Below are 22,028 nucleotides of genomic sequence, written 5' to 3' on the forward strand. Positions count from 1 at the left end.
GGTGGAGTACCTTTATATAATACAGGAAGGGGATTTGGGATGAAACAAACAAACCAACAAAATCAAATCCTAGTATACAGAGTGTATGTGGGGCTTTGGAGTTAGTTTTCCCTCAAACCTTAAAAGTTAAAATAAAGCAAAGGTTGGTGGAGTTCAGATTGCTAAAATTTACAATTGGTATCCCTCATCGGCATCACTTTTTAAAAACATCAGTTCATGACTACCTTTAACTAAAGGGTAAATAAATAAACTAAAAGATCTCAATTGTTCAATTGTTAACTGAAGATGAAACCGTCTTGCATTTGCATTACTATCATTGCAAACTTTTTACTGAAAATATAAGACTTGCGATTGCACGTTTTTTTTTTACCATGCGCAAGGACTTTCATCATGTGCGTGTGTGTGTGGTCTTATAAAAGCATCACTTTCCACTTTATCTTCATTTTACACGCTTTCTTTTTCCCTCCCTATTTACCCAAAAAACCCAAACTCATAAACTGTGTGTCTTTGGGGAGTGACCCATCCATCCATCTTTCGGACACCAAATCCAATTCATCTGGGAGCGCGGTGGGGGTCGTGGGGGGGACACGGCACCTTGCCTTCTCAATCAGGGCCATCTGTGCATGCTTCCTGCTTTGAATAAACATCAAATGTGTCAGCACTTGCTTCTGATCCTCATGCACACATCAGAATGAATTGCACATTATTATATGGGTCAAAACTAGGTTGCCGTTAGACTTAAATTAATTTTAACACGTGTACTGTGAAATAATCATTTGAGTGAAGTTACACAGACTATGAGCTGGTAAATATGAGCTTTCGCGACCAGTCCTCCAGTTGGACGTCTAGGCACGTCAATGGCATGCAATTAGTTATATGCTTGATTGCAATTTTCGAAAATCTCCACGAAACAGCTGCCGTTGCAATAGCCAGTATCTACCACCTGGGGGTGCACTAATCTTACACAAAAACAAAAGTCTCTTTAAAAGAAGGGTATCCAGATGTTGTTGATTTTCAAATACTACCCAGTACATGGCGTTGGGGATTATTTTAAGGTAGTTTATAAATCAACAATAGATTTGACAACAAAACTGTTAAGAAATTGTTAATATCCATCTCAAATGAGCAGAAAAAATAGTTAGAATCACAGTAAAAGCAAGCCCATCCATCCCAGAGGTTTTTTTGTTCGGGTCTCCAAAAGGTCAAAAGGTCAAGCACAAAATTGTCACCTCTATTGAAATCTAGAGAGCATGTGCGTGTGTGTGTGAGCAGTTTAAATCATTGTTTATTTGATAGTAATCAAAAGCCATACAGAATGTAATGTTACGAGAGAGAAAAAAATCTTCCAAAAATCAAGTTTAAACGAATAAATGACACCTCCCCTAAAAACGCAACAACAACAAAAATACAAAATGCTCTTAGAACCATGACCAAACAAAAAATATCTACATATCTTGCAATCTGGTAGGCAAGTCTTTGACATGTCGGCCTCACATTTCTGGGGTCTGAAGGTTCGGTCCCAGGTGGGTCCCAACTGTTTGGAGTTTGCATGTTCTCTCCGGGCTCGTGTAGTAGTTTTTTGGGATGTGGGAGGAAACCCACACAAGTTTTTAGTAAAAACATGTCGGGTAGGCTGTTTGATCACTCAAAACGCCCTGAGTTAATTCTTGCCCATCTCCTTGTGCCCTGCGTTTAGTTGATTGAGGGCGTCCCCTGCCTGGTGCCCATAGTTGAGTGGTATAGACTTCAGCACCCCCTGCAACCCTTGTAAGGATAAGTGTTTCATGAAATGCATGAATCTATCTTTAGATGCATCATTTAAACGGTAAGTGTGTAAATATTTGGCCATAGAGCCGAATTCTATAATTCAGCTGCATTTCCACTCTTCCATCATTCCATTTTCCTCCAGTAGAAAAAGTTTGCACACCCTTTTTCGAAAGGCTCTACCTCCTAGCGGCCGTCTAACATACTGCACCCCAGCGATGCTGCAAGGGACTATATACTGCCGAACATTCCAAACTGGTGGTGTGACCCCCCTCCTGTTAGCAAGGGCTGTCTCCTTCTTGAGTGTCGCCCCACTGTTTTACAATCTCTGGATACGAAGACAAGTACAGGAATGAGATTGTTCCCGACAACAGGTGAGTTTCCCTTTCATGTCGCTATGGTGCATGTGTGTGATGAGCTAATTAATTAGCAAGTTAGCTCACTGATGTGTGAAGGGCTCCGCGTTTAAAGACTCATGTACTGCCTCCAACATGTAAATGTGTGTTTGTTAGCTCCATAACTAGTGTACGTGTAGAAAGTTACATGGTTGTTTGAAAGGAAAAGACACGCCTTTGTCCTCTACCTGTATGATTTTACGACACTGGCGCACTAACTAAAGCGCAGTACACCCTACTTATTATTCTTCTTCAGCTTGGGCATGTCACGTTGCTGCAATGGAGGTGGTGTGTGTGTTTGTTTGTTTTGGTTTTTCTTAAGCGGCTTTGACTATTTGTAAACATGTTGAACGGCGAACGTGGGCTTTTCCCCCATCGCGATTCAGCTGTTAAAGTGTAAGCGGCGCAGGAGTCCATGACGGCAGTTATTAGTGCTGAAATTTAACAGGCGGAGTGATCTACTGTCTAAGCTTAACCCTGCGCAGAATTGTAATGTGCAGCTCTACAATGTGAATAAGAATACATTTGGCTTGAGATTAATATAATAAACAACCAAAATTCAAGAAAGTGAGTGTATTTATATGTATTTCGTATGTAAACATGTCAAGCCTCACCATGGTAACAGCAACCTGAGAGTAGAGTGCCTTGAAACAAGTATATATAGAATTTTTAAACACAGACACAAGCACACAATTATTTTGTCTTAGTAACCAGGTTGCATTTAGCATGTGTGTGGCCCACTTGTTATTTTTATTCATGTTTAGCTGCTTAGTTCAGTTTTGGGGATGGTGGAATCTCATCTCATTTTCTGAACCGCTTTATCCTCACTAGGGTCGTGGGGGGTGCTGGAGCCTATCCCAGCTGTCTCCAGGCCAGAGGCGGGGGACACCCTGAAACAGTGGCCAGCCAATCGCAGGGCACAAGGAGACGGACAACCATACACACTCACACGTCAATTGAATTCTACAAAAATAATAACCATTTGTTCTGCCCTGAACATCAACTGAGCCAACATGTGACGTGATAGGTTGATTCTCCTCGTGCTGCTGCTTGTCTCGTGACTTCATCAGCTTTGATGTTTGCTCAAGGGACATCACTATTTTGCAAGTAAACCTTTGTGATATAAGAGGCAACCACACTTAAAAGTATATTATTCTGAATCCTCCTAATAAAAAAAGGTATTTTTTTAAACAACAAAAACGTGTGGTTCATGAGATGCACCACAATTGTCATGTTTGTGTTGCCGCATGGACGATGTCAAGGTTTACACTTAAAAGTTAATTTCAAATATGGTATTGATATTGCCATTAGTGAAATTGCAAGTCGGTAGTCAAGTATGAGACAAGGACTGACTGTATCACTGTGAATGAACGACAACAAAGGAGTACATTCAGTTTTCTCAAGTAGACCTCGCCTACTTTGAAAAATGGAACAATAAAAATATTGACCTGAGTTCTACTGGTCAGTGAAACATCACATTTCCTTTTCATAACAAATAGAATGTAAATTAAATATCATGTTCTTCCCATTAAAGTTATTCTGCCCTCAAAATGGCTGTTATATCGGTTAAAATTGGATTTTGTAACATAGTAGTAAAATGAGAAACTAAAATGTGAAACAGCAGTCCAGGCTCGGATCATAAATCTACTTTTAACCCTGTGTTCTCCTTTGCACTCTCTACGAACTTGTACCCAATGACCTTTCCATCCCGCATTGAGTGGGGTTCCTTGACCATTAAGTAGATTAAACCAGTGAAAAATGTAGCCGTGTTTGGTGGAAACCCAAACACGATTTCTACTACAAAAGCAAAAATGCAAATACCTGATCATTTCTTTGGCCCATATGTATTGGTACTAAAACCACTCAGAACATAATATCCCAAAGCATGTCATCACATTTGTATAAATTATACATCTAAGTTAACGACATCTGGTAGCGCTCGGTAGTATGAATTCAACAAACTATAATAAACACTAACTGTGTTCTTATAAGATGTGCTGAAAAATATTAAATAAATGTTGTGGTCGAGTGGGACACTTGAGTAGAAGACGTGACAACAACAATCCCTGGAATCTGCTCCTTAGCAGACTATTTTGACTTAGAAATATGTCTACAGAATGTCAATCATCCTGGGTGTTGTGAAGAGATGTTTACTGGACATCTTGGTTGTAAAAAATGTAATATTCCTTCAGCACCATGGTAGAATTCCAATTGCCTTTAATTCAAGTTGGGACTGGATGACCAGTTGTAGGACTGTCTCCTTGTGAAGATGAATCATTGAGTTTTGACACATCAGCAAGAGTTATTGCCTCTTTTTCCATCGTTCTCTGAGTGTCATGCAAGCAGTAATGCCCGCAGACCGCCCACAGAGTCACTCGCAGCTGTCCTGATGCCAAACTTCTTAGAAGTGGTCATTCTACTTTACGTTCTTGATGTATTTCTGGACAGGGTGGTTGCAAAGTCATGTTGCGAGAATGCAACAATGTTCCCACTGGGGTAAAATGTTCACCCAGTTTCTGAGCACCTGGAGGGCAGCCCTGCTGCTAACAACTAGGCCATAAATCTTTGCATACTTGTAGAAGCCAGTAGTTTTAGTGCAAGTTTCCAGGGGGGGTTATTGCCGTTTGGCAAGAGTGAGAAAAACAGTCTTGCGAATCATGGCCTATTCCCCACTAATTAAATATTGTTTTTCGTTTTTTCGTCTTGGTATCTATGTCTCTTTTCTGTCAAGTGGCGGTAGAGAGCCTACATATGCACTGAACGGAATGTGAGTTTTATTGAAGCCCAATTTTTATTTAGTGTAGCTTTTGCAAGGATTTAATTTAACATTTTGCTCTCTCCAAAACCAGTTCAGTTGCAGATGCGTTGCTCAAGAGCCCTGAATGTTTTTTTGGTCTATTAATGTTTTTTTGGTCTATTAAGCTATCTTTTTCAATGCAGATCCCATAAACTGCGATTTATATATATATATATATATATATATATATATATATATATATATATATATATACATATATATATATATATATATATATATATACATATATATATACATATATATATATATACATACATACATATATACATATATATATATACATATATATATATACATACATACATATACATATATATACATACATATATATACATATATATTGTTTGTTTGTTTGTTTGTTTTAATAGGGTACCTTTGCGAATCATAACACTCTGCGTTTACTATAATCCTGACCATTTTTGGAGTTGTATATTAATCCCTTCATTTCCATTTTTTTCTAAATACATTCACATTCTAAATTTAAAATCTTCCTTCTGTTTACCTCTCCAAGGTTGGTGTTTCCCCGCCTCAGGCTGTCTTTCCAAGGCGACAGCCTGAGCACGATAGGTAGCCTTTTACCTCTTCGTGAAAAGGACAGACAAAGTCCAGTTGAATTGCAGCATAGGTGAACCATGGACACAGAGTCAACCTACTCTGGCTATTCCTACCACTCTGGGCGCTCACGGGGATCCCATCGGCACGGGTAAGATTGAATCCTCCATCCCTCTAATGTTGAGCCATGATTGCGGCTGCTATCGCATTATCTGGCTCATCTTCCTCTGGGTATGCATTAGTGTGTCGTCAAAGCTTGACAGGCTTGATCAGGCCTAATTTCTGATGGCTCCGCAGATACAATGGGAGTCTGTGATGATGGCAAGCCCCTAGCTTGTCACCATTGGATGGCTTCATAAATTGAGTTTTTAAAAAAAAGAATGATGCATTGCTGACAATTTCACTAAGGTTGCCACAAATCATTATGATTTTGACGGTCACAATTAGTTGACTAATCGAATTGTCATTCGCTTCCAGCTCAAGTTATCAATTATGTGCACCCTAAAGGATGAAGATACTTACAATTTTAATACATAAAAATTTGAAGTTTTCAGGCTTTCCCAGCATTTTAGTTACAAATGTGTATCAATGATGCAAAATGAATACTGGGTAACTATCTATAAATACAGAAAGAAAATATATAAAGTAATTGCCTATATTATTTGGTAGGGGTATGTTTCCAAAGGACCGGATCTCGACACATTATAATTGGTTAATTGATCATACCTTAATGAACCTTGCTTTCTATATAACCCAGCTGAGCAAAACATGAAAAAATAGGATTTTTTTCCTCAAATTTTTCACACTTGTGGGCATACAGACAGCCATTTTCCTTGGATCAGTCTTCATGTGCCCTGCAATTCGCCAGCAACCAATTCAGGGTGTACTGGCCGTTGTTGGCTGGGATAGGCTTCAGCACCCCTGCGGCCCTTATGAGAATAATTATCTTGGATAATGATAATGCATAAAGGAATGAACATTGAAAGATTTCCAACAAGGTGCTTTTCTACTCATCCCCTTTAGCATGCCAAATCCACCGTCTGGCACTTCATTTCAGAGAAAACAAGTGTCTTGGCATGGTAGTAAGAGGTAATCTTTTTACAGCTCCAAAAGGTGCCACACCACAGGCATTTTCAGATCACTGTTGTCTAATTACTCCGTCAGGAACAGATACAGACATGGAATCTAAGTGCGACACACATGAATCTTACCAAGTGTGTGTGACTATTCACAATCTGACAATCTACACTTGGGCTAGATTTTCACCACGCTTGATTAATGGTCTGTATTAGGGGCTGATCATCGAGATCGACTTAGTTTCTTCTAGATCCATTAAGCTTTATCCTGAAATTTCCCAGCTTATGCTTGAAACTGTTTCAAATACTGAAAAATGACTAGTGCTCTATCCTCTCAGTTGTTTTAAAGAGGTCTTGTTTTACTTGCATGTGTCTTTGGTGGTCTATTATCACTTAGTGTTCACATTGAAAGGGAAGCACAAGAATAGAAGCGGAAAGCAGCGTGGTTCACACCCTCAAATCAAAACACAGCCCCAGCCTGTAGCAATCTAAGCACTGTCACTCATTGGTTGTTTCCACCATTTCTCCCTCGACCAGGATGTCCTGTAACTTTGTGTTAGTCATTGTTATTTTCTGAAAGTGTAACATTCAAGAGTCACTGGAAGTTTAAGCTCCTATTGAACAGCAATGTTTATTATTACAGTAGTTTCTTTTAAGTTTTAATAAAATTATAGCAAAATTTAATAGAAGCTATCAACTTTGTTATTATTTGCAAGGGATGGGAATGTTAAGCCAATTATCCAGTTTGTCAAACTAATCTTTTTTACACTGTATGGTTTCCTTTGAAGGTCTTTTGTGTCTCCCAACTAGGTCTGCCGCAATCTATCAACAACTGGACATCTAATTATTATTTTAAATTTGATAGTCCAGGAATGGTCTAGAGACATTGTTGAGCTAAAAAGTGTACAGATCCTCTTTTTTGGGGAGACTCTTGACTCATTGACTGCCATTGACACCGATAGACTCCTAATCCATTTGAACTGGGACGTTTGGCAGTGAATTCATTCACAGATTAGTAAATTTGTGAATAAGGACATTACAATGCAATTTATACATTTTGATATATACAGTCATTCAGTTTGAAGTTTTCCCCAATAATTTCAGACTTGTTTTTTCTTCAGTGCTGAGTCCTAGTAGCGAGCAGAAGACAGGGGAGTGGCTTCTGCTTACGAGTTTCAGCGTGGATTTTCAAATTTTTTAGAACTTTAACATATATATATATATATATATATATATATATATATATATATATATATATAATAATTAATAGCTGAGAAAAATCGCAAAGAAGTGAATTCGTGATAAGTGAAGTCGCGATAATCGAGGGAAGACTGTGCTCTTAGTGGAACAATATGCAAACATACGAAGGAAGCATAACTGGTTCTAGGAGGTGAAAATATAAAATAAAATAGGGGACTGGTGCCTACAAACTCTGTCCTGGGAAGACATCTGTCTAAATATTAAATAATAAATTACTTGAACAAAAGGTCTCTAATATTCGGCCTACATTTGTCTATTTAAAAATTACTCTCACACCTCAAGTGAGTTGTTGTGCAAAACCTTTTTGTGGTATACTCCACAATTATCATTTACTGTTTTTATTCAGTATGCAAAATGACCGTCGCCAAAATGGGAGGAAGATAGATGGAGGATTAAGTCAGACCATGCACTTCAGCTTCTCAGTGGTAATGGATCCACATTGGGCACAGTGCCATGTAGCCATAGTGCTGCTGGCCTGGGAATGTTGATTCCTGCTGCTTACATTTGACACAGGATTAGAGTAGTAAGTGCATAGGGTCACTTGGCTAATGTAGCTCATATGCTGTAGCGCATGTTTGGGTTGTATTTAGGTCAGAGTGCTCAACTACACATATTGAGTCATCAGAAATTAGATTTTGTATCAAGCAGAGTAACCAATAAATTTAGGCACTCATTATGCTTGTTCTGAATCCAACAAAAAAAATCTGAAATATTTTATGATATATGATAAGTTGTTGATTTTCAAAAATATATATATATTTCTTTTACAGGGAGAGAAGCCGGGACCGACACAAAACTCGCAGCAAAGACAGTCGCTCAGAAAAATCAGTAACCATCAACCCTGCTCCTATAGACCCACTGCTGGGTGACACCGCTGTCCGGAGTGAGCAGGGCCAGGTAAGAGCAGAATGTAATTCCAAAGAATTACTACTTATCCCAAAATAACCATCCTCCACATTGCCCCCCCCCAACCCCCTAAAAGTGCAAGTGTTGTGTTTATTGTCCAAACAGAGTTAGTATCTCATTTTGAAAAAAAAGGTTTAGTGCTCTGAGACTTAGCATTCAAAGCGGTTAAAATGAGGTGACTTGGCCTGTCACAATTCCGATAAGCACATTTACCATCTGCTATTTCACTGCAAACACAAGAGAGGACTGATCCATTTGTGGCTACAATGGGGTTGATACGTATTTTATAATTATGCTTACTGTAGTAAACAGCCTAGTAAATCATTAGACACGAGTTGTCATTTTTTTATGGAAACATGCTAATCTTTGGCGCATGTTGGTCGCAAATGCTTTTTTGGCCCCCACCAGAATGGTCCAAGCCAATCTGCTTAGTTGATGCAATTGAAACTGTATGCTCAGTCGTCATGCACGTCAATGGAAGATGAACCCATGCATTACATGATGGACTGTTTAACAAATGACATTTCTAAGGTAAGAATTTCCTCCACAGATTTCATTATGCGTTTGCATTCAGATTAAGATTATGAAATCTGCCTCTATGTACAATGACGTAGGCCTCGACCAATTATCAGCGGTGCCGATTGTCAACACTTATATTCATATATTTTGACATTTTGACGGCTTTGGTCTTTTTAAAAAGAAGAAAACTATTGTCTTTCTCATCAGTATTTGATCACAGTTTCTACCTTGCTTGTTATGGTTAATGAGGCCTGATGATGACAGCCTATTACCTTTAGGTCACATGGAGTCACTCAATGATGACCCTGCTTCGGCTGCCTTGTCCATCACCAGACATCATAGACTTCACATTGCCGAACCAGAATCTTGCAGCCTGGCAAGGGTGTGCAAAAAAAAGAACTAACTCAAATGCCGCTGTAATTTGACTGACCTACTTGTGGTATACTTTTCCCTCGTGGCAAAACTTTGTAAGCATTCCCTGTGTTTGTCTGTGCTCGTATCTAATTTTAAATGAGCACTCCCTTCCTTTGTGTTTTTTCCCGATGCTGTGGCCTGCAGGAGAAAGTAGCTGGGTTGCCACGTTTGTGTATATACTATGTTGATTGATGTTCACTTCTCCCAGCTGCTATTGTATTGTGCAGGTAGATATCTAGGAAAACTGGTACACATAGCGATTTGCATCATGTTGCTTGATTTGGTTTGGTTGAATTCTTGTGTCAGAGAGCCAAAGTGGGAATAACCAGTTGAAAAATGAACCAGTGTTGACCTTTACTACGTAATTTGGGACTTGCTTGCTGAATCTGTAGTTTCAGTCTTACTTTATCTTCCATTGACGCAAGCCAAACTAAAAATTGCATCACCACTACCTGGCTCACCAAGTCAAAGTAGTAACAATGATGCTAAAGGAGGACTAGTAGGTTCCTTCCATTCGCTGTACCACTTACCCAAACCTTTCCCAGCTGGTGGTTGCCAGACAATCGCAGGGCACATACAGTATAAACAAACAAGCATTCATTCACATTTATACTTATAAACAATTTAGTCTTCAATCTAACTACCATGCTTGTTTTTGGAATGTGGAAGGAAAGTTAGCATACCAGAAGAAAACCCATGCAGCCACAACGAGAACAGGCCGCAGCACAAATGTAAACGCTCGATCTCTGAACCGAGAGGCACACGTTCTAACAAATCAGCCACCATGCTGTCCTTTTCTTATTTTGTCTCTAAAAGCTAGGCTCTTATTTGGGCGAGGGCTTATTCAATTTTGCTCGCATTGAGCAAAGATATCATAATTCTCTGACACGTTTACTGACTTTTGGATTTATTCTGTAAAAGTGGCGAGCAGCTCACTTTGGTAATGGCCAGAGATAAAGGAAGATCCTCTTACCTAAATCCTATGAAAGATAGGGAAGGACTCTAAAAGGTCCCTTGTGGGACTCAAACCAGACACACCCATCATGACTCATTTGGACCTAGAAAAAAATGAATTGCACCACATGCTGGTGGACAAAGAAAATAATAGCTGAAAGTGGTGGGAATACCAATTACTGATTTAGAATGTCAAAAGACTGTCGTAAAAATTCTGCCTAGTTTTTTCATTATCACAACACTATATTATTGTTTTCCTTTGACAAACTGGAAAATATGACTCATTCATGACAAAGTGTTGTCAGTGTGTAAATTGCGACTAAAACATCCTAAACGCATTCTGGTAGTTTTATGGCATATGATTCCAGTATGTTTCTTCGAATATACTGTATATTTTCATACAGCTCCCTTGCCATAATCATTTTTTTCTTAGCTTAGAGGAAACAGACATTTTTGTTTTATTTAGTTGTACATTTTTAAAGAAACACACTCTCTCTCATCCAGTGCTCACTGGGTCAGAAGCAATGGACGGAGAGTGGTGCTCGGGCAAAAGATAGGAAAAGAATGAGAATTGATGCCTCAAGGGATTGACAGAAAAAAGAACTGGTGAACAGTGAGGAAGAGGATGATGGCTGAAGTGCATTTTCTAATCGCTATTTTGTTTATTCTTAGCCCGCCGGGATGGTGTACAGCTATGTTTGTTTAGTGTATCTCTCTATCCATCCATCTTTTCATCCCACCTTCCATCTCTTCTCCCATTTTGCCATCACTCTTAGATTATCCCTATCTCCTTCACTCCTTCTAAGCTCCATAAAGGGCAGAACCCCGACCACCCCATCCCCCCCACGCCCTCACGCACACGCACTGGCCTGGCACACACAACCTCAATAAGAGGCAACTGACGTACATACCTCCCCAGGCATGGTACCAAAATATATAGTGGTCTAACACATTGCTAGGATTGAAATGCACATTGTGTGGTCGATCAGACATACAAGGACTTGCTGCCGACTGTGATGGATAAGCTGAGGACAAAGTATGATGGATGAAGACTTTGGGACGTACGTGGCTAGTGTGATGGAGGCAGGGGATGAAGTTCTGCAGGTTCTAGAGGTTTCTGAACCTGTACTTGAAAGAGGGGAGGTCATTGTCACGACCTTCGGAAACGACGCTAACCTTCCGCCGTCAGGCAACGGAGCTGGAAACAAATCAGGCCAGGTATGACTACGATGTCCAAAATGACATATTTGAGAAATGTGAAGTCTTTATGTCAGTATAGCTGGCATTATCTGTAGGGCAAGAATAATCATACAGACATACATCTGTTTTAACGTGGCTATGGATATGTGCATAGTACATATTTGTGTACATGTTAAATGGCACTTGTCCAAAGAGGACTTTTTTTCACTTAGTCTGTTTGTCTGTCGTGTGACTGCAATGTTTGATCAAGGCATTCTATAGGTTTCAGTGTCTATTGCCTCATATATAGGTATGGATAGGTGATATTGTTGCCAGCATGAGTATAAATGTCAATATTGGCCTTCTCTACTCGTACGTAAATGTTCTGATACTTCGTGCTAAGCTTCTCTTAATTATTTTCCCATTTGCTACTCTTTGATAAAAAGAGTTTCAATTCTTATTGAATGGATTTTCCATGCAGGACCTAGTTTGACCCCCGTGTTTTTGTCTCTATTCTCAAGATTTTGGGCAACCTTCGAAAGTATTTGAGAGGTTTTTCTTGTTCTAGCAATTTCTACAAATGCATGCACGCACACACACACACACACAATCTTGCCTCCCATCCCAAAAGTGAGTAGAGTGCACTCGTTCAGTGTTTTTTTTGCAGCTCACAGTTGACAGACAGCGACAAAGAGGCTTTTATTGGACAGTGGATTTACTTACACTAACACTTGTGGTTATTTATTTTTTTGTTTTTGTTTTTTACAAAGAACTACTTTGTAAAAAAAAAAGCTAATCTTTCCTGGGTGGCCCAACACATCCCGATGCAACAACCACAAAATGAAAACTAGAATTCTGAACCCCCGTGTCATTTCCTCTTTCTATCTGAAACCTAAATGTCTTCGGCATATATAACAAAAAACAAAGTAAACTTTGTTTACTTGTGATGTCTGCTCTTTGCCACTTCCTCTCTTTCCCTTACTTTCATGTGATGGAGACAGGGAACATGTTGTCTTTAATTGGTTAATCCTGTGGCGAAATGTGGGTCACTACTGACTATCTTTAGTCTGGGTGATGAGAAAAGATATCACAATGACAAGTGCAAATAATTTGATCATGATTTAATTAAATGACCATAATTTGTTTACATGCCCTTCTCTCAATTTATATGAAGTTCTTGTAAAGATTCTTTGTGCACTTTTTTGAACGCAAACCATCCATTGTTATACCAAGTCACGCTTTTCTCACCCTAAGTCCAGACGTTTATTTCTTTCCCAAAACATCTTCTTCCACATTCCCAGCTCGCTCCTGTCGCCTGGCTCCCAGTCTCCCTATGCCCCCATGAACTCAGCCCTCAAAATCCAGTGTTTCCTCTGCTTTGTGCCGCCGGCTTGTTGTGACTGCCGTGCAAAGTGTCCTTATCGTTGTTGTTATAAGGTCTCTGCTCCAACATGGCTGACCTTCATTATCTGCGGATACAGTGCAACCCAGTTGGCATGGGGCACTGTTTTCTTTTGATGCCTTCCAATTTTTGATCCCTTCCTTTCTCACATGATTAGACAATCCCCTCTTCCATTCATGGTTTAGAGAAAAAAAAAACAATCCAGTTCTTTGATGCATTTAATATCTGTCACACACGTTTATGATGAAATCGGCCACTGATACACTTTATTGTGTAACAATAACTGAACTCTGCTGTAAACTAATGGTGATTAAAGTGACAATATTTAGATAATGGATGAAAAACACAAGTAATATCTTTACAAACAATTAAATATCTGAAGTCGGCGTGTGGGTCTCACAGTTCTGGGGTTGAGGGTTCGATCCCAGGTTGATCCTCACTGTGTGGAGTTTGCATGTTCTTCCCAGGCTTGCGTTGGTTTTCTTCGGGTACTCCGGTTTCCGCATTGATGTTTTTAAGTTTCGGACACTTTTGGCAAAGCTCAGGGTGCCGTACATAGCAGACGTGCAACAAATGCAAGCGCAGAACAGTAGAGTTTTAAGACCCTCCCACCTCACTCTGGTTTCCTGTTTGGGAAAATAGCTACCATTTGTTGAAAAAAAAAATGGTGTCAACTTATTTGCATTGTCTGCGATAGCTTTCATGTGTTTGTAAAATATTTACCGTGACACTTTGAGACAGAGATTTAGGCTTTGATTATTTATTTGATTATTATGCCAACCAGTTTATTCAAATTACGTAATTAATCGTTTCGGCTCTCGCCCGTTTTCCTATTTATTGAAACACTGTCTTATTGGCAGGATGACAACTGGGGTGAGACCACCACGGCTGTTACCGGCACGTCAGAACACAGCCTCTCTCAGGAAGACATTGTCCGCATCACTAAGGACTTGGAGGACAGCGTGGGACTGGACTGCCGCCGCTACTTTACACTCACCCTCGCCGTGATACTGGGCATCCTGGTCATCCTCTCACCATTGGCCTTCATGGTCCTCCCTCACCTTCTCTGGCCAGAGAAGCTGCAAAGCTGCGGCACAGCCTGTGAAGGCCTCTTCATCTCTGTGGCCTTCAAGTTGCTCATCCTTCTGCTTGCTGTTTGGGCTCTCTTCTTCCGGCCCGCACGAGCCAGCCTTCCACGGATATTTGTATTCCGAGCACTGCTCGCCGCCCTGGTGTTTGTCTTCGTGGTCTCCTATTGGTTGTTCTATGGCGTAAGGATATTAGATTCACAGGTGAGAATATGAGGCGACGATAAAGGCATGCTAGATATACAATTTAGACAAATGTATTGGGGGTATGTGGCCTGAATTTGAAAGACTGTAACAAATAAAGTATGCCCTTCTTTTAGTGCTGTCAACTCGAATGGGAAGACTTTTTAGAATTTTTATCAAGTTTATTCATCAAGAAGCACATATGGGGGCGCTCCACATATTTTTACTCTAGTGCTATAATCGTAAACGTTTTCTTTTGTCAAAATGTCTCTTGACGATAACAAATTACTTTAGTTCGAGGTTAACAGTCAGGTTTGTGAAACTTCCTATGAATGAGTTAATTGATTATAAGTGACATTTAAAAAAATCAGGACATAAATAATATTCTACAGTTTAAGTTTGGGGTTGCAAAATAAAATCAGAACACTGCTGACACGTTTGATTTCCCTAGTGTGGCGAGTGTTCATTTAAAATGCTTGCAGGCTTGTAACGAAAGAACCCTTTGAAATACTACATTTGAATATTCATGTGTTCTACATCGTGTCGTACCAGCGTTGTGGCCAACTTTAGAAGGGCAATAAATGTTGCATGTTTTAAAGAGGTGTTTGGCCATCTTGGAAAGGGCACTCGGACGTTTCGTCGAAAGACGTTTGGTCCCCGGACGTTTGGTCGACCGGACGTTTGATAGAACGGACGAGGCGTTGACCGGACGTTTGGTAGAACGGACTCTCTCTCTCTCTCTCTCATAATTTGACAGCGAGCAAACCCAACGACCAAACGTCCGGGCGACGGCCCACCCGGGGACAAAACGTCCGGGGACCAAACGTCTTTTGACGAAACGTCCGGTCACGCTTGGAAAGGGGAATGCGGGGTTAGAAACTAAATAACGGGGCCCCTTCTGATACTAATATTGTGTCGGTGCAACACTATAAATTGGTCTGCTACTTGGATGTTCTTTGCTTGTCTATGGAAAAGAGAAACCCGCACTTGGGCTAAATTCCTCATTCTTGTGCCCCTCAGGATGAAAACTACCAAGGGATCGTGCAATACGCTGTGTCACTAGTGGACGCACTACTTTTCATTCACTATCTGGCCATAGTGCTGCTGGAATTGAGGCAGCTTCAGCCTTACTACTCCGTGTGCATCACACGTTCCACAGATGGAGAGACCAGGCACTACAACTTGGGACAACTAAGGTAAGGGGGAAAAGAAAATATCAACTTGAACTGTTTTTCATTAAGAGTCATACAACTATTTGTCACACCAGGACCCATCAACCCTAGCTGTGTACTAGTATATATTCAACCTAACATCTATTATGCTTTTGGGAGCATGCAGAGTACTTCTAAGAATCACCGACCGAGCCCAAGTAGAACAATTAGACGTCAGCTGGCATAGCTATTGAACCCAAACAAGACACCAGACTCTATGTGAAGATGTTGAGTTAATACATTACTGGATTCCTCTAGCGTTTTGCTGATGCTGGCTGTTTACATCCGGCAATACTGCGGCACTACTGCTACTGCATGACATCATTGATAAAACACGTTAGGGAACACCCAGTTGGCCTGTTTGTTGTTGCAAGATTTTATAGAAAATTGCTGATAGGTGTAGGAGCAAAGTGAGAGGGAAAATGGCAGACTCTTGCATACTGTAGCTTTCCAGGACAGCAGATTTCAGTATTTTAAAAGCATCACTAACTAATATGATGAACAGCATTTTCATTGTTCAGGCCTCATTTTTTAAATATATCTGTTGTAGTCGATCTCAGCAATGTGCGTGAATATTCTACTGAGTTTCTGTCTGAATGAGTGACGTGAAGACAAAAACGTGCTCTGCCACCCATCTGGTTCACTGTCACAAATGGCATAAAGCTTAGGCCCTGATGGACAGCAAGCTTCTTTGTACCCGGTAGCTCCACCTTCTATGTTAATTTTAGGGCAGGAGGAGCACAAAATGCCTTTTCTGGGTGTTCCTTTTGTCAGAATTTTCCAAAGTGAATTGGAATGCCTTTCCTCCCCCTCTGCTAGGTTTACAGACAGCAACCTGTTGGAATTCTGGCTCTGTACACATTCCCTGCTTAATGTGCTTAATAATTGGCTAAATGTGGCAAGGAAGGACAGTCACTCAACAATGTACTGTTTTGTCTCATTTTTGTGCTTTTGCATAATGATTAGCCATTGGTGCAGTGTGAGTGTTGCGTTTACAACTGGCCCAATATGTGGAGATGAGGATTTTTGGGTTTTAAGATTTATTTTCCGTATTTAAAGACTGCATCAAGGCAGGGGCTCTGTAGAACCGTGACAAGCCACTGCAGGCAACATGAGAGGCCACAAGCAGAATGAATATTTTCTGCTCTTGTAATCATTTATAGAATTCCAGAATAAAAATGATCTTGACACGTATCATTAATCAAAAACAGGTTCCCGTCAAGATCAAGTCAAGGTCTTATGGGGACCCACATAATTGCTTTTAAATATTTGACTGTAAAAATAATTGGTCCATGGAAATATGAGTTTAATTTTTTCTCTGACCACTATTGCAACTCAATACACACTTATCTTAAATCGCTCTCATGGCCTCTTGCAAAATGCAAAAAAAATGTGTGTGTATATATATATATATATAATAATCGGACATAGGCATATATATAGACATATATATATATATATATATATATATATATATATATATATATATATATATATATATATATATATATATATATATATATGAATTTGTTATTAGAAAAATTGCACCACACATTACCATAGTACTGGTACAGTGTATAAAAACATACAGTTTTGAGCCAAATGTACAAAAATTTGACCATTTCTGTCACTTTTTTGCTGCTCCTGGTTTGTGGCCCTTTCCCCCATATAACAGAAAGAAATTCCAATAGCAATGGAGACAGTCACGAGTGATTAGGAATCTTTAGTAATATTATTTGTTGTTTGCAAAGAATTAAAAAAAACATGCCTGTATGACATTCAGCAGTCTGCATATATACAATGTTGCGTTAAAAAGTCGGTTTGAATGATACGCTATTTGTAAAATTGATGAGGTCCACTACATGTGTGCAGCATTCAACGGGCAGCACTGACCATATTGGAGCACTACTACTGTGACTTTGCCATTCATAACCCGGCTTTGCTCTCCGCCTCCAAGTCGCGCGCCGCCAAACACCTGGCTGGTCTCAAGGTGTACAACGTAGATGGGGACTTCCCAGCGGCCCCCAATGAAGGTATGGGTTGTTATTCTGTCTAAGATGCTGTTCTGCTTCTAGCTTTCCTGCTTAGCTCAAATTGTGTGTGTCTTTGACTGTTTCCTCTCCGTATGTTGTCTTGTAAGTCTTTAAAGCAAAACTCAGAGCTTATCTGTTGAGCAGTAAGTCAACTCCATTGTGATGCTTCTCACTTACTGCACATGCACATTCTGCACGCACCTCGTAAATGTTAAATTTGTGTTTGGATGCCACCCCGGCCGGACACACTCCTGGCATGCCACAGATTAATGTCAAATATTCAGTCAACTGCGTAAATGTAACACTCGGCTGTTTTTAAATTATCGCCTGTCCTCAAGCGTACACAGGCGTCACTCAAATGCTTACTGTTTTTCCCCCTGCATTTGTCTCCATATTATATAAAAATGACTGACAATTTATTTCCCACTTTGGCACATCTTATTCCTTTGTTTTCACCCTTCATCCCCTCCAAAGCTAGTACTGTGTATTGACACTCTTGTCATATTGCTTGTCAAATTTAAATCAGGAAGTTTGATGATGTCTGACAAGCTATCCGTTGTTTGTATTGTTTTCCAAGAGTTGCAATATAAATACTTAAACATCTGAACACGCCAACTAACCAGAGACATCCTTAGCAGAATGTGCCGAAATACTCCCCGCTGCTCTCTCCATGAATTATTCCATTCATGCGCCATCTTTGGCTTCCATGAATAATTTACTCCCTTTGCCATCTTACTGCCTGCATTTTACACCAATCAGAATGGGGCAGGAGAATTCACTTTAGTGACTGGAAAGTTAGAGGAAAGTGAAATCAAGAAGAAAGTGCAATCTGAAAGATCAGCAAAGATGAAAGGTCCGACCCTTATGTCTGACATAAAACCCTGCTTTTACTTTCTATGCAGCAAATGTCATTATAGAAAGCATGATGTAATGTCATTTGTTTCTTCTCGTCTCCCTTATTTTCGCGTGCCGGGGAAGGTCCAGGGAACAACGCAGCCACGGGACTGGCACATTCCCAGTCCAGAGCCATGATTGCAGCTGCTGCTCACTGCAGGGACTCCAGCCACAATGAACTCTACTACGAGGAGGCTGAACACGAGAGACGCGTGCGCAAACGGCGAGCCCGGTAAGTTTCCTTTTTAAGCGTTCCTATAATTTGTATGAATCAAGCTACAATTGTAGTTTATTTTTATATTTTCAGCTAAATTTATCTCGATGCATTTTCTGCATTTTCAGGCAATAATACTCAAATGCAATTTGCTTTGGTTTAGTTTGTTTTTTCAAAATCTTTTCCATTAAAGAACCTTCGGGACGAACAGAGGTGCCCAAATGTAACAAACTTTAAGAGAAAATTGTTAACAAAACCTGACTTTAAGCTGTAGCTCTCCATGTTCCCTTGGGAAAATGCTACACAGAAATATTTGATTATGCAAAAATATCTTCACTAACCAAATAACCCGCCCAAGTGGAGTTGTTTTTATTCATATTGAGTTTCCCCCATAATTTTTAAACACCTATTTTAAAAGCAAAACAAAGACAAAAACAAAAACTCCTCTTCCAAGTTTAAAAATGGACCATGCCTTTGTAAAATTTCTCACCTTAGGTTCTGATATACTCAGGGCTAACGGCTACCAGCGCAACAAGCACACTGTGCCAATCTGTCCTTTTTAAATTTAAAGCAAAGTCAAAACACCGAGACTATCATTAAAATTGTTCTTCTGTAATGGGAACACAAATATTTGGTATCCATCCTTTTCAAGTTGTTCTTTTTTAGCACTAGTAGTATATAACAACAGATGGAGTCCCGTTTAACTCTAAAATCCCTAGAGTCTGACAGAGTCAAATGGTCTAACCGACTGGTCCTATCGCCACGATTTCGAGTTACTCGTCTCTCGTGGCATTGAACAGGACGCTGGTGACTCACCAAAAGGTCAATAAAGTCATGACATCATTTTTTGTGCTGCAATTTGCTCCTAGACTGGTGGTTGCTGTAGAGGAGGCCTTCACTCATGTAAAGCACATGAAGGAAGAAGAAGAGAAAAAACCGACAGGAGACGTAATGGACCCGCGAGAGGCAGCGCAAGCCATCTTCCCATCCATGGCGCGGGCCCTGCAGAAGTACTTGAGGACCACCAAACAGCAGCACTGCCACAGCATGGAGAGCATCCAACAGCACCTGGCTTTCTGCATCAGCAACAACATGTCACCTAAGGTTAGTCCTTCACTGCGTCACTTAGAATGCCCTCCTCAGAATTAATTTGTACATTTTCATTATGGTATAAAGACAAAACTAGGATCTATTGTCAATTTTATTATATTTTGTGAGGTGACCTTCACCTCAACAATTGATGAGGAACTCATGTAAAAGACTATTTACTGTCAATACATAGCATATCTTAACCAATGTTTTTTTAAGTGTGCTGCTTTGATCAAAGGTGAACATTCAAAGCGGACCCTCCAGCTTTTTTGTTGTTGTTGTTGTTGTTGCACTTTTAACTTTACTTCACTTTGTCATTTATACAGGCCTTCCTGGAGAGTTACCTGAAGCCAGGCCCCACTCTACAGTACAACCAGAACCACTGGTTGGCCCACCAGTGGACACTGGTCAGTGAAGCGTCAGTCACCAGTGGCCTGAGAGATGGCACACTCTTTGTGCTGAAGTGCCCAGACTTCGGTCTGGTGGTGAGCGTTAAGAAAATTCCCTACATTCGCATGTCGGAGGAGTACATTGACCCCAAATCGCACAAGTTTGTCCTGCGTTTACAATCAGAGACTTCAGTGTAGGCATTTTTTTAAAGATTATTTTTATTCGTCTTTTTTATGTGTGATGCACATTTTTTTATGTTTCTGGAATTTTAATGTTTGATTTGAACAGGAGTTACCTTTCTGCACATGATTTGTAAAATGGATTCAGATGAGTTAGCAACATTGGGAATATTAAAAGTTGCAGATTCCTTTTAGTCCAGTGGATGGAAAGAGCGGCAGTGGGACCGGATATGGATTTCCTAATTTCTCCCAGCCATGGAAAAATATTACGTACAAGCAATCCAATTCATTTTGGAGTCTCGTTCAGGAAACCAATCACCACTCCGGTGTTCCTTTTCAGAACTTTTGACATTGTAGTTCTGGAGGTTAACCTGTATTTAAAAAGACATGGAGAAAAGAAAAAGAAGAAAAAGATTTCATATTTACTACAAACGTGTGTTTACATCTCCAAATCGGGGCTGTACTCTATTGCCACCTAGTGAGCATTGAATATAACTACTGAATAGTGAACACGAGGTGGATGCCAAGACACTGTATCTTTTTTATGTAAAGACAGATGTACGTATGCACAATAAGTTTACTAATATATCCCTCACGTCTCCTTTTCATCACCATGTGTCACGATGTTGCCCATTGACGCCACTGCTCTGTTGCACGGCGTTAAAATGACTCCAAACACGGGCCTTTGTAATGGGAACAACATTAAAATCATTTTTATGACCGTTTGTACTACTGACGTGTCTTAAGGTAATCTTTTTGTTGTACTTAAAATTTTACATTTCAACATCAAGATCATATGCCTACATTGGCTTGTCATGGGGCTTGATCGTAATTGGGGCGTCAGGCCTGATTATCAGGTCACGTTGGTAAAAATGAATAGCCTGGCCGCTGTGCAAATCCACTGTCTGCATCCGCTTGTCGCAACTCATCTGTCGTGGGCTCAAAAGCCCCCTCCTTGCACACGTGTTTTTTTCCTTGCAAGACCAGGATGCGACCGGGTCGAGAGGAAAATGAACATTTGCATCTAAATGGAATGCTTTTCCTCCTTCCATTTGTTTGGTAATGACGTTGTTATGTGCAGATGGATGCGCCGTCTCCTCTGTTTGCTTCATCTTCAAACCAATGTCTTGTTCTGGTTGATATTGACACATGGGCTAAACTATATGGTCAAAACTACTCGAGCCAGGTAGTTCATTTATTTCCATTGCCAGCGAATTCGAAAAATCAAATGCGACATGCAGTCGGCCTTGGGAGTGGGAAAGAATGGTTCTCTCTTTGTTAGAAAGTGTTGTGCTTGGTTGTCACTTCAACTTTAAAAAAGTTATTTTATCTTGTTAGTTGCTCGGATAAATGTTGGAATTACAAGTACGCATTTTCTTATTAATGTGGTGTAACTTCTCAGTAAGGCAGTTCATTTTTATCCGCAAAGGTTGAAAAAAGGAAACCAAGAGTTAAAAAATAACCCCAAAAACTTGTAATTAGGCTAAATAGTATATGTATACTACAAA

General features: G+C 40.1%; 1 protein-coding gene across 5 annotated transcripts; it reads left to right on the plus strand.

The window, feature by feature from the left end:
• The first annotated feature begins 1,696 nt into the window (after positions 1-1,696).
• vangl1 (VANGL planar cell polarity protein 1) lies at positions 1,697-21,252 on the plus strand. 5 transcript variants are annotated; one of them, XM_077606132.1, is made up of 11 exons: positions 1,697-1,825; positions 1,910-2,138; positions 5,489-5,680; positions 8,636-8,762; positions 14,100-14,531; positions 15,531-15,706; positions 17,594-17,754; positions 17,862-17,897; positions 18,733-18,880; positions 19,732-19,966; positions 20,278-21,252. In XM_077606132.1, exons 3-11 carry the CDS (start codon positions 5,610-5,612, stop codon positions 20,536-20,538), a joined length of 1,647 nt encoding a protein of 548 aa, XP_077462258.1. In that variant the 5' UTR covers positions 1,697-1,825; positions 1,910-2,138; positions 5,489-5,609; the 3' UTR covers positions 20,539-21,252. The 5 variants fall into 5 exon arrangements, with proteins under 5 accessions (XP_077462258.1, XP_077462266.1, XP_077462287.1 ...); XM_077606140.1 differs by having other exon boundaries at positions 1,913-2,138; XM_077606161.1 differs by lacking the exon at positions 17,862-17,897.
• The last annotated feature ends 776 nt before the right edge of the window (positions 21,253-22,028 follow it).

The sequence above is a fragment of the Stigmatopora argus genome, chromosome 1 (assembly GCF_051989625.1).
Source record: "Stigmatopora argus isolate UIUO_Sarg chromosome 1, RoL_Sarg_1.0, whole genome shotgun sequence".
In the NCBI taxonomy this organism is placed as follows: domain Eukaryota; kingdom Metazoa; phylum Chordata; class Actinopteri; order Syngnathiformes; family Syngnathidae; genus Stigmatopora; species Stigmatopora argus.